Raw genomic sequence first — 13107 nt, 5'->3', positions numbered from 1 at the left:
CCAGCTCAACACCTACATGAAAGTGAAAGTTTCTATTGTTTCTTCGGGTATTTTCAGTTATGCAGCTGGTTTCCATCAACTGTCATAGACAATGGTACATAAGAGTCGCTATGTATAGAAAATACTCTCTATGTGTTGAAGAGTCACTGTCTATAGAAATTACCCTATGTGTTGAAGACTAGACAATCCAACGCACCTTCACAGGAACCCTATGGGGAGGGTATTATTACTTCAATTCTGCAGGATTTAAAAGCATAGGTTCAAAGTAAATCACCAACTACTGGACTCGTAGGAAATGAATTCCCAGTAGAAGGGGCAATTTGTTTCAGTTGGAGAGGAGACAGAGAGTATCGCGGACATGTCTGACAAGTGTGTATGGTAAGGGCCTGAGTCTCTGCAATGCTTCTGCTTGTGAGCGCATGAGTAATGGTCAGTCAGTCTAAACTCTCTCAACTTAAGTTTGTTCTGAGGATGGCTCTGCTCAGCAGATCACCGTGGGGTGATTATCGGCACACCTGCGACAGCGCAGAAAGGAGGAGGTTTCATTAAACAGGACCACGTCGTTGAGTCTGTCACATTCTCTGAAGCCCTCAGCATAGATGGAGACCACTCTTCCTGGGTAACAATTCCCTTCTAAAAATACCAGCGCAAGGGGACAGCCTATGGAAAGTTACAACACACTTTCTTATGGGTCCGGGGAGTTGGCAGTCTCTGCCCAGACACTAAGAACAATGCTCTGAATTGATTTCTGCTGAAGTCACTCACACAGTCTGCTAGGAATGACACTAAAAGCCGGGCTCAAGTGATCAGCTAATGGCCCATCTGCTCTGCAGTGACCTCAGCTCATGGGGGAGAATCTCTCAGCCTTCCCAGGGAACAGCAGCTTAGTCTTCAAAGGCAAAGGAGTTAATTCAGCCTGGGCTCCAACTGTCACTGTGAATGATCTGTGGTTCTTCTGCATGTTACAGGCTCTGGACTTTCACGAGAAGATCAGCTCGCTCCTTTTAACCGTGTTCATTTCTCTCCTGACTCTGCCCTTGTTATTCCGAACACGAGCAATAAATTATCCGACAGGAACACAAGAAACAGGCCCTAACGAAGACGTTCTCAAAACCTCAGCTAATGCATTTCTCATCCAGACTTGACACGTTATCAATGCAGAATTTCACTCCTCCTGAACGAGGCGGTAACTGATCCCAGGGAAAGTCCACGGATTTGTGTTCCAGGAAAGACAGGAATCTGGGGACAGAAAGAGACTGGCTTTAATGTCGGGAATCCCTAGGAATCAAATAGAACTATTCACAGAGAACAAGCTTTCCCTCTCTGGGTACCTGCCGCCCTGGTGGACTGCATGAGGAGGCAGATGAGTTATTTTATAAGTTACAGTGGTGAGGACCAGGAGCCTTAGTCAACTCTGGGTTCAGAGGATTTGCTATATTTTTAAGAGGCTAAAGTGCCTAAAACTTACTGTGACTAGATTTTGATCTAAGCTTAACTAAGACATATGATGGCTAAATTAATTGTGAACTGGTGTGCTCTCGTTCCTCATCTGTTATATGGATACAATCATACCCTACAGAACTCAGCACAGAAAATACACATGATATGTGGCTGATGTTTTCTTTAACTCTTAGCCCAGCTCATTTCTAATTTTGACTTGATTGGATTCTGGAACCCTTTAGTAGACAAATAATGAACATTTGATATACAGTAAGTGTTCTAATAGAGAGAGAGACTGTGTGTGTGTGTGTAGGTGTGTGTGTGCGCGCGCGCGCGTGTGTGTGTGTGTGTGTGTGTGTTTCATTTGATTTTGGTTTACATTTCAAATTTAGCAATTAACTATGAGAAGCCGACTTGCAAAATAGGATTGAGTTGGCTCCTACAATAATAATCACTCAGCATTTAATCTATTTATTGAATGAATGAACAGAAGGTGTACTTACATGCTTATTACTGCCTTTAATTTCTCCAGTGCTGGAAAGGACTCTCTCTCTCTCTCTCTCTCTCTCTCTCTCTCTCTCTCTCTCTCTCTCTCTCTCTCTCTCTCTCTCTCTTCCTCCCCTGCCTCACTGAGGATGTCCACTGAGATGGTGTCCACTGAGCCAGTTCCACCTCTGGAGCTTTCCGAAGACACACTGGACAAGTTCGATCCTCACTGCAGCCTCTCAGGTAAACGCTCCTTTGGGAATGCCTGTCCTATAAGCCAGGAAAGGGTTCTTGGCCATCCTGCCTTTAGGCGAGTCAGAGAGAAGGGCCCCCCTGAAACCTGATCGCCTGCGCCTTCTGGTGGCAGCCTATACCAGATGGACAGGCAAATAGCCAAGGGTCTGTGGGGTCTGCCGTGTAAATAATAGCCGAAGTACTGGGGAGAAGTTCATTCACATTAGAGAGAGACAGAGAGAGAGGCAGAGAAGCATTGTCCTGTGTTTTGGATGTGACAATCCCAGGCAGAGCGTTTTTGAGGCAATAAATGGAATGTGGCAGTATAGCTTGTTTCCAGTATTTTCCAGCACACTTAAACCCCGTGTGCAGTGCCAATAAAATATTTCAAATATCTCTCTTTGCCTATCGAGACAGAATTTTAAATAGCCCTTTTTGCTTTATTGTCAATCTGTTTCCTTTCCAGAACTGACTTTTTGCATAACCTTTGTAATGAAAACACCAGAGACATTTCTGCCTCTACCCATTTCTAAAAATGAGACACTCAGACTTTTGATGGATGGGCCTTTTGCATATTCATAGCTTTTGTTAATGCCTCGTCTGGTTATGACTCGTCTCAGCTCCCCTCTCCTCAATTGCCTTCAAGATATTTTATGTTCAGAATTCCTCCAAAAATAAGGAAAATCACAATTGAAATGAAGGCCAAAATTAAAACAAATGTCTTGCTTTTCATACTGGGCACCTTGGGTTTGGATGGCAGCTCACCCCTGGCAGATTCATATGCAAACTATGCCCCCAGAGACCTCACAGCGGGGCAGCACCCTTCCTGAGCAACAACATTCAATCAATACCTATAGTGTGTATAACACAGAGAAGGGGAACAAAACCACTATGTGGTAACAACTTTGAAGAATTACAGTGTCAACCAGATAGACTATATAGCTGAGAAATAGCTCCAAGAGCCTAGCTTGATCCTATCAATAACCTGGCCGCATCTGCCAACTGGATAGAATAACTATAGGCTTAGTGTGGGGATTAAATGAGATAATTTGTGCAAGAATGGAATGAATGTTGAACAGTAGACATGGAGAAGCTGCACCCACATGCTACAGTGAAGTCAGTAAAATCTTTCCACACCTCCTTTTCTTATGCGTGCGAACGTCACACAGTCCAGGGCCCTCACAGAGGATAGCCTTGACATGTGTTATTAGATTGAGACTGTTGGGTAACGTCATCATCAAAGTCTTCCAGTTCAAGAGAAAGCTTACTATTCAGTGTCACCAAAGAGAACCATGCCATCTGGTCTTAGTTCTATGTACTTATAGTAATGGTTGTATTCAAGCACAAAGGTGTATGGCTACTAAATATTTCTAGTATAACTTCCTTAAACATATGGACTATGAAAGACCTTTCCAGTACACAGTAAGCTATTCAAAGGCAGTAACAATCTTACCATTTTATCCCTAGAATCTAATAAATGGCCTGACAGATACTAGGAGGTTAAGAAATATTGTCTGAATAGAATAACGAGTGACACCGGGTCCATCTGGACTCATAAAAATGAAGTGAAATGTTCACATATTTAATCTTCAACATTTTAAAGAAGCTTATCTGAACATTTCCCCAAGGAAACACATAAAGAAGGGAAGGGAAGTGGGAGCAGGGTATAGCCATACACACCTGTAACCCCAACACTTAGGAGGGTGAAGCAAAAATATCATAAGCTCAAGGTCAGCCTGGACTACACAGAGAATTCTGGGGTGGGTTGAGGGGAGTTAAAGAAAGGAGGACAAACAAGGGGGAAAAGGAGGAGAGGAGGTGGGCGGGGACATGCTGAAAGGGTGTGTTAACTTCACAGTTCTCCATATTCTTTCATATTTCTGGGTATACTCAGACTGTATCAGGCCAGGGTTAGGAGCTTTTAGAGAAAACGTGTGGGTTCTTTATTTTGTAGCTTCATTCAACTGTATAGAAGAGCTCTATACAATAAGTTCATCTGAGTTTATTCGTTCGAACACATATTGAATAAATATGTATTTAAGGCTGCTGAAATGATTTTTAAAAACACAAAGTCATAGCAAAAATAATAGTGATATCATTCTTTAAAATATTACCTGAGAAAAAAATGCTACCAATATTCAGAAGATGAGAAAGGCTAGTCAGGGCCGGGGTTAATGAAGAAAGATTGGCAATGCTGGAGCTTCCTCCTGATCTGCTGGAAGCTTGGGCTGAGCAACGGCACAGTAGATGGGGTACTGAACAGGTGGCATGTGTCCGATGCAAAACTCATGCATACAGACTTAACATCTTCCTCACTTCAGCAGTGGAGATGATATCGACATGCCTAGAAATTAAGTCCCAAGTTCTTAGAATCAACAAATGAGACGAAGGATGTGAACTCAGATTAGTACAACTTCCATTTAATGCTCATATGTTGGAGAGAGATGCAGTTAAGAACAAAACTAATTTTCCTCTTTGAAACCAGATGACCTTTCAGACCAGTTCATTAAGGACTGTGACCTCAAACAGAAGCAAAGGAAGGGGAAGAATGCACAGGCCACTCTGAATGTTGAGTCAGAGCAGAAGAAACCCAGAAGGAAAGACACGCCTGCACTGCACATCCCACCTTTCCTACCAGGTAAGGGGCAAGATACCGCCCTGCACAGCTGCAAGAACCCGCCGACAAGGTGCACCCATCCCCAAGATCCCATCTCTTTAAACATGTGGATTAAATTCTAGAATACTATTGACATAGTGGAGTAGAATATGAAGACCACAAAGAAGAAGTTTTCTCCCAGTAGCAGTAGAGGTTGGTGACAAGGAGGTGTCCTGAGTTTTGGAAATTCAAAATCACAGGCTTATGAGATGTGACATCACCAACACACAAAGAATAAGGTCTCCATAAGCTCCTAAAGTTGCAATGAGCACCTATATCCAGTGGACATGGGTGGAATCAGGATGGAGGAGGAATGAGGAGGACCACATGAGATGGGTCCCTCTCAGTCCCAGGTATCAGCTTATCATGGAGGAGTCTGGAATGAGCACCAGGTCCAGAAAAACAAAGTGACAATTAACATTTCCACTGCACCATTTTAGTGTGTCTTTCGGTAGGCTTACTCTCCGGCAGTTTTATGCCTTTTCCTTCCCCATCTCCTTTTCTTTTGGCCATTTACTTTGTATCCTTCCTAGTCACAACATGTTTAAAGGGACACTAAACAAACAGTACTTACCTGGGTGAGATTTGCAGCAGTAACATTATAATGGAAGTTCTTAGGTCAAAAGCACAAAGCTGTGTCTGAGGAGTAATTGTGGAAAGGTTCATAGGAGGAGCTAGTGCAGAAACATGATGGAGAATCACCACTACCCAACGCCTCTCCTGCTCGACAGAGGAGGCCTCTGGGTGAATGCCAGCGAAGGTGGAGGGATGATTAAGTGATAGAGATGAATGTGCATGAACCACAACTTTGCAGGACAAAAGTATGACCCCTCTCCTAGATGTGAAAGATTGCCTCCACCTCTGGATCAGCTGTGGCAGATAAGAGGCATTTCTCTGCCTCTCTTTCCTGAGATAGATGACAGTGGCAGCAATATCAAGTTCCTCAATGAAAAAATTACACCGGGCATCAAAAACATGCAGTAATAAAACCTATTCTCGCTGTCTTTTAGGAAACTTCTTTTCCTTTGAAAAGCTACAGTGTGTTCCTTCTCCAGGTACCAGCCCGCTAGGTACTGATGCACACACCTTCAGCATTAGAAACTGTCCACTTGACCCTATTCCTCTTTCTGCTCCTCTAATCATGCAGGTGTGATTCCAGAACACTTAATTAAAAGATATGATGTTCCAGAGAGAGTTCCAAAGGGCAAAACAGGCCCAGCTCTTCACAACGCCGACATGGAACAGAAAAGGCCAAGGAGAAAAGACACACCCGCCCTGCACATGCCTCCCTTTGTTGCAGGTAAATAAAAAAAAAATCTGTTACAGTACATTCACAGGAGTGGTGGGAGCAGATTGGAAGAGCCTCACCATCTGGAGGTGCAAGGGGCATGGCCTGTGTCCTGGCCCAGCAAGCTGCTCTGCACTCAGGTGCCCCCAGGGAAGAGTGCAGTTACTGCTGCCTTCCAGGTTTTCCTTCATTGGCAGTTCCCCAGAGACAACTTGGGGGTGGAGGAGACTCACAAATAACTCCTGCTTCAGCTTTCCTGGTCAAATTCCCTGAGCCAGGGAAACAGAAATGTCAGAGGGACCTTGAGAAGAGGATGCAATTCCTGCTTCCCCACCTTACGGGGGATCAGGCATGTTAGGACTGATGGATGATTTCCTCAACTCTGTGGACGAATTTTCACCACAGGAGACAGAGATGGAGGAAGAGAGAGAGAAGATGCCCAAGTGTAGATAGATATCTTAATACCTGTCAGATCACATAGGCACACACACACACACACACACACACACACACACATGCACACACACGTGCGCGTGCATACAAACATACACACACACACACACGTGTAATGTCCCTGGGAAGTTCACACACACACACACACACACACACACACACGTTGGGGAGTGAGTGGGGAATGAAGCTAGTGCACTCCTGATTAGATTCTGACTCTCTTGCTTGCCTTCTTGCTTGCTCGCTCAGCTCACACAGCTTTGGAAATTAGCTGTTCTGACCTCTAACTAGATGCAACCTCCTTAGATAGTCCCCATGTATTGACAGCGTGGGAAGTTTAGAGTACTCAGCAGTTCAGACTCACACTAGCTTCAGTCTTTTCCTGCGAGTTCGTCTGGTGGTACTTAGATTCTGGGAATCCGCACCGGAGGAAAGCCCATAATCACACAACCAACAACAGATCGTCTGATACCTGCAGAGGCAAGTGAAGTGAGGAGTCCAGCGAGGAAGGGAATGCACCAGAGAGACGAGGAAGGAAAGTTCTATTGAACGCAAAATCTTACATCTTTGTGCAAGCTTGCTTATGCTTTCCTTTCTAAATACTGAGTTATAATCCCATGAGAATGGATGCTACCTACATCCTATCTGTAGCCCAAAGAAGCAGCCTCCCTACTGAGTCAAAAGTGCCTATCAAGGACTGCAGTGGCTACAACGTGCTGTAGATACAAAGGCTCTGTAGACCTTGTGAAATTCTTTGAGTCAGTCTGCTGTAAGCACCTTCGGGGGCAGACGTTGCTGTCCGGTCCTGGCTTTCCATGCTGTAGTAGCTGATGTTCTTTATTTCTGGAGTCTGTGAGTATGTACAGAATTGGCAGTAACCGCAATGCTTGTTAAGCTGAAAAGGATGAAGCCTTTGGCAGGTATTCAGAAAGATGCATGATGGTTCCAATAAGGCTATTGAGAAGAACTCACAGGCAAACACACCATCGAGACATCTCTCATTAACCCTTGGCAAGCAGAAACTGGACAAAGATTGATTCTCCCTTCGAAATCCGTGCTAACCATCTCACTCCCTTAGGTTAACGAGCAGTATCTGACAAGTCCAACTGCCTGGATGGACCACCTACTGCTTCTCTGTCAGGCCCAAGCTTTGTTTAAACTTGGCCCACAGTTGCCAGAGCTCCATCATAAAAACTGCATGACAGGGAGCATTGGTTGTGAGTGGTCAGAAACAGGTATCAAGCACTGCTTAAGAGAGGCAGAAGAACTTTAGTCTACATTGGTGGCAGGAAGACCCAAGCAAAATGGAGATAATGAAGCAGAAAACATTGAACACCAGCCAGACAGTTGCAGGTCAGAAATCTAAACAGGGCATTTGTTTAGAAAGGGAAGACCCTCCTTTGAAGATGGCACAAGCCTATTCTGGGGAAAGATTCCCTGAGTTTGGTTTATGAGAACAGGTGTCTCCTTGTCAGGGCAACTTGAGGTTTGTGGAGAATATAGATCGCTAGATCACTAAGTTTGGATGATGTCTAGGTGGGACCCTGCTCAGAAGCAGCATGCTGAGCACCCCACAAAGACCCAGGACTAGAGACCTTGGCCCAGCACACTAACGTCTTACAAGGAGCCAAGTTCCCTAAACTCTAAATTCTGCTCTATACAGAAAGAAAGGAAATGAAGTTTGCTAGATCTCACTATGTCTGAGTCTGGTGCAAGGTGGCGGCTGTGGAGGATTGCTGGGAAGTTGGATGTTGCTCAAGGATTCCTGCGGTGCACACTGATTTTCAGTAGAGGTTCATAGGGTATTCTTAGAAGATTAAAGAATGTGGGTCTGTGCTTGGGGGGGTGGGCCAGTGCGTGAAGTGTAGAACCTCAGTCTTGATCTCCAGATCCCAGCTTTCCATTGGGGTCATGGAGGCCTGCCTGCACGCCCAGGGCACAGGAAGTAGAGATGAGGTGCATCAAAGGCAAGCTGGCTAGATAAACTGGCTGAATTGTTGAGTTTCAGGTTCAGAATATAAAGTGGAGAGTGATTATAAAAGATGATTGGTATATAGTTCTTGCCTCTATGCACATATATAATTGAAAAGCATGTATGCATACACACACACATGAATAATTACCAGGAAAAGGGGATTGAAGGCCCAAGTCTCTCTTGCCACATTGAGCCCTATAGGAAAACCAAAGTATTTTTCCCAACTGGATAAACTGAGACTGGGGTGGGTTGAGTCAGCTCCTCAGTGGTACCTGATGACCAAGGAAAGAGCTCTGGTTTTAGTGTCTCGTTGCCTTCAGGGACATAGCTCTGACTCCTTAGGAGAACAGAAACCAGGAGGGAGACACAGCACACAGTGTTTTTCAAACTAAGCTGTCCTCAAATCCTCGAAGTAGCAAGGACCAAAGGTAACACGTGTCCATTCCTATGTGGATTCTCTGAACAGGACACCCCAAGAGCCAAGACTCTGTTGAGCTCCAGTACTAATCATCCTTCTGAAACTATGATTAAACACCCGAGAAAGCAAACTTAAAGAGAGGAAGGTTTTATTTGACTCAGATTTTTAAAGCTTTAGTCCACAGTTGCTTGGCTTTTTTGCCTTTGAACCTGAGACAGGAAAGAACATCACGAAGTTAGGTGTATGGTGGTGCAAAGCCCTTCACCTTGTAGTGGCTTGGAAAGAAAAGAGAAGGACAGGGATGGGGATGGGGTGGCAATGCCTTTTGAGGGTATGTCCTCAGAGATCTCACTTCCTTCTAATAGACTTGCATCCTGATGACTCCACCACCTCCCGACCTCCCCTGCAACTGGGAGCCCTGTTAAGAGCCCAAACGTAATACATCCCATATCTTTCCCTTATAAAATATTCCAACCAATGTTTTATGTGTTGATAATAATGTCAGCTCATTTAACATATGTGATTATGTCCTGTGCCTCTGTGGGTAGGTTGGTCCACTTCAGGAAGGGCCAGCCTTTACCACTTAGCATGTTGTTGCTATTCTTGCTGACCCAGGTCCTTCTCCCCACCTTCTGGCCCGGGTCTTCTAGACCTACATTTCAAGGGTATCCAAAGCAAATAGAAAGCTGCTGAACATAGGAATTTAAATGGTTTTCTTTTGCCAATTTTAAATTACCCAAAGTCCATTAGCATAGCTGATTCTACATGCTCCTGCCATACTAGCTTTAATTCTATATAAAACATTTTACTGTATGTCACTGTTATAAGAGAAAATTCTCCAAGTGTGTTTTTTAAGTGATTTATATAAATGCTTTAGCTTTAACCACACTTACAATTGTTTCTCTCCTCCAATAAATACTAGCTAACTGGTTAAAAATATAAACAAAAAATTTAAATCAAGTGAATAGTCATTAAGAACCACACACAGTTCTCATCAATTTGTTGCTGTTGAACGGAAGCCAATGCTGTGGAAAGGCCCCGCGCAGAGCCCAGCTCCACTCCCCAAGCTCAGATCACAGGGAAGCACTGTGTGGACTGGAAGGTCTCTAATAAGAGGGGTGAAAGCAGGCTGTGCAGGGCTGTGGTTGGCAAACATGGCTGGGGACTAGAGGAAATGACAGAAATTACCAGACTACTGGTCTTGGTCCAGGTTCATGTGTCGTCTCTTAAAATGGCCCTACTGCCACCGAATCGGGAGGACCACCCAAGTCTTCTTTGTTGTCTTTTTCTGAAATCATCAGCCCTGAAAAATTACACTCCAAAAAGAAGAAGAGAAAGAAAGAAAGATAAGAAAAAAAAGAAATTAAATCTTCTGAATTTCACAGGCCAGGGAATCTTTGGAAGAACAGCTTAACTTTATATTTTGTCTAAGTGACGATTCATCTAATATTTTAATTCTATTTCCAAGTAAAGAATTGCTGAATGTATGGCCATACCATGTGTGGAAACGCACTGTCCTCTGGTATCTTCCCTTTGCTCTCATGCACATGGACTCTCTCATCCAAGGGCTGATGCTGGGAAACAGGCATTCAGAGATCAACACTTTCTCTGGTGCTTTTAGGTTTGAGTTTGTGAGGCTTACTGCTCCTTTCAAAAGAGAAATAAACTAGCAAATGATGGAAACATAGAATGGAAAACAGCAAAGGGTCAACATAGCTGATCATAGATGTGGCCTTAAATTTTTTGTAATATGTATTTATGGGTTGGGGGTGGCAGGCAGCACAAGTTCTCCACTGGACCTGTGGAGGTCAGAGGGCAACTTAGAGGAAGTAGGTCTCTCCTACTGCTCGGGACTTGGTGGTCAGACTTGGGCTGTCAGGGTTGATGGCAAGTAGCTTTATTCCCTGAGCCATCTCACTGACCCATAGAGGGACTTTTTGATAGGTATGTTACAAATATATTATTATTACGATGCTTCTTTGTAATGAATATGAGAACAGAACATTTAGACAATACAACACACCCTTGCCCAGTTTAGATTAAAAAAAAAAAAAGAGTGACTGAACTAAAGCCCCTGACAGTAAGTCATAAATCCCCGAGTCTTCTATCCCCATGCTTAGGCTTAGGCCTCTGTTTCCCCTTGCATCAAGAGTAGTGTCTTCTTGAGCACCTCTACGATGGTCAAATAAGGCCGCTTGGTTCCCTCCCCCATACAGAAGCATTTCTGGGTCACTATGCCTTTGAGAGCAGTCTTGGAGCTCCAGGGCTGTCTGAGATTTCAGTTGGACATTCTGAATTGCAGGTCTACATTTTGTTTCACAGGTTTGACTCTGCTTGGAGATGAGAGCCCCAGAGTGATCATGGAAGATGACGAAAAGGACGGTGACAAGCTAGCTATTTAAAGACTTCTCCCCCGAGATCGCATGGAACTAGGTTAGATCCATTCCCTATGTGACCTAGAGGGAAAAATAGATTTGTCTCTGCTCTCATTTTGTCCTAGTCTGACTCTGAGATCTAGATGCCTCTTCCCCAGGAGACCTACTGGTCAGATTGCCAGTCACCTCCTCATCTTTCCTCCTGAGCTGCTTTCCAGCCCCACTTCTTGAACTTCTACTATTTCCGTTCAGTAAGAAGTATACTTTTCCAAACTAAGAGAGCTCAGTGTCTGCAGGCGAAGAGCACAGATAAAAGGGAACCCTTTTCTCCTGGTTGAGAGGATGGGCAGAGTCCAAGTGAGCATCAGCCACACCCAAGTGGGAGTCCAGCAAGGCCACTGCAGCCAATTAGATTGGTGAGAACATTTGGTCTCTAGCTCATGGAATGTTCTGATGATATGGTTTTTTGTTCTTCTTTCCTACATTGTGAGTCCAACTCTGGTCCCATTCTGAAGACCGTCATTATAGACGCCATAAAGGTTCAAGGGGGAGCAGTCAGTCTACCGTGCAATAGCTGAAGACGTCAGAGGCAGAGAGTGCTGGTCTATGTAGAAGGTCTTATATTTAATTTTATTGTTAACAATGAGAGCTCTTAACTATGTTCGTTGTTTTGACAACTGTGAATTGTGTCGTTAATAATGGCTGGTAAATAAATATCAGTGGTTGTAAAGAATTTATTTTTAAAAATTTAAGGCCAGTTGAAGTTTGTTCTGATATTTTCAGCATCTCACTTATTGAGGCTCCAGTACACTCTTGTATAGGAGGCAGTGTTATCTAGTGAACATGGGTGTGCATTGAGCTCCCCTGCAGCCGGCAATCTCTGCATGCCTGTGGGGAGCTTTGCATACAGACTTCATTCACCAGACAGCCACCAAGGGGAAGGTGAAGAGTATTAGATGGAAGAGAAGCAGACGATCCAGTGCTCAGACCCAAGGGGAGCATGGGACGGCTCTGTATATACCTGAGTTCTAGCTGTTACTCTTCCTGTCTTCCTGTTCCCCTTACAAGGATGTAAAAGATGCAAGACATTTTAGAAATAAAGCTGCTTCTGCACACATCTGTGTCCTGGAACATCTCTGCTAATACTCCGCTTGTTTAGAATTATAAATAACAACGGTTGAGGAATGAATAGTCACAAACCTTGCATGGTTTGGATTTGGTTAGTTTGTGTTTTTGTTTGGTCCATAATGATTTTTGAAGTCCCTGAATTAGCTGTTAATATTTAAGAATCAAATCCAGAAAATCTATATGGAATTCTAGATTTTATTTTCTTTTGAGAAAATGTTTGGAGAGTTGACAGTCTAGGCAGGCCAGGCTCTAACTAAAATGTGCCAACCCTATGACTACTGAGTTCTGTACACAATACTAGAAGGCATGCATGCACCCCTTTCGGAGGTCTGTCCCACCCTAGCTACTGACCCATTGGCTTCATGATAAGTGAAGTCTAAACCTTCATGACTTCAACCTTTTTCTGGGAGTTCAGAGCCCTAGCAGAATAAGTTAGTAATGATATACAACCTATTCACAGGGACTTCTTGCCATTTGATCCAAGCAATTCCAGTTTGGGGAAAGGAGCATAAAACTGTGACCACATTGCCGATTGAAGCATAAAGGATGAAAAGGGCAACTGCAGAGTGTTAAAGCAGTCCAAAGCAATTCCAGGCACGTGAAGAGCAGCATTGGTGCACCAACAACAGAATGATTTGCAGGTTTCTCACTGAGAAA

At 44.0% G+C, this 13107-nt stretch overlaps 1 protein-coding gene across 2 annotated transcripts; it reads left to right on the top strand.

The window, feature by feature from the left end:
• The first annotated feature begins 2075 nt into the window (after positions 1 to 2075).
• On the top strand, positions 2076 to 11349 carry Ppp1r17 (protein phosphatase 1 regulatory subunit 17). 2 transcript variants are annotated; one of them, XM_038317809.1, is made up of 4 exons: positions 2076 to 2169; positions 4646 to 4798; positions 5964 to 6116; positions 11270 to 11349. In XM_038317809.1, the coding sequence occupies exons 1-4, from the start codon at positions 2076 to 2078 to the stop codon at positions 11347 to 11349; spliced, it is 480 nt and encodes a 159-aa protein (XP_038173737.1). The 2 variants fall into 2 exon arrangements, with proteins under 2 accessions (XP_038173737.1, XP_038173738.1); XM_038317810.1 differs by lacking the exon at positions 4646 to 4798 and having other exon boundaries at positions 2088 to 2169.
• Positions 11350 to 13107: the final 1758 nt, after the last annotated feature.

This window comes from Arvicola amphibius, chromosome 2 (genome assembly GCF_903992535.2).
Source record: "Arvicola amphibius chromosome 2, mArvAmp1.2, whole genome shotgun sequence".
In the NCBI taxonomy this organism is placed as follows: domain Eukaryota; kingdom Metazoa; phylum Chordata; class Mammalia; order Rodentia; family Cricetidae; genus Arvicola; species Arvicola amphibius.
The sequence above is the reverse complement of the archived record's forward strand: the minus strand, read 5'-3'. Positions and strand labels throughout refer to the sequence as shown.

Excerpts from the sequence above, each read along its gene's own strand:
- Ppp1r17 (XM_038317809.1), top strand. The coding sequence starts at position 2,076 with ATGTCCACTGAGATGGTGTCCACTGAGCCAGTTCCACCTCTGGAGCTT. Across the intron at positions 2,170-4,645 it reads TCCTCACTGCAGCCTCTCAG|ATGACCTTTCAGACCAGTTC; the intron begins GTAAACGCTCCT and ends CTTTGAAACCAG. Across the intron at positions 4,799-5,963 it reads CATCCCACCTTTCCTACCAG|GTGTGATTCCAGAACACTTA; the intron begins GTAAGGGGCAAG and ends CTAATCATGCAG.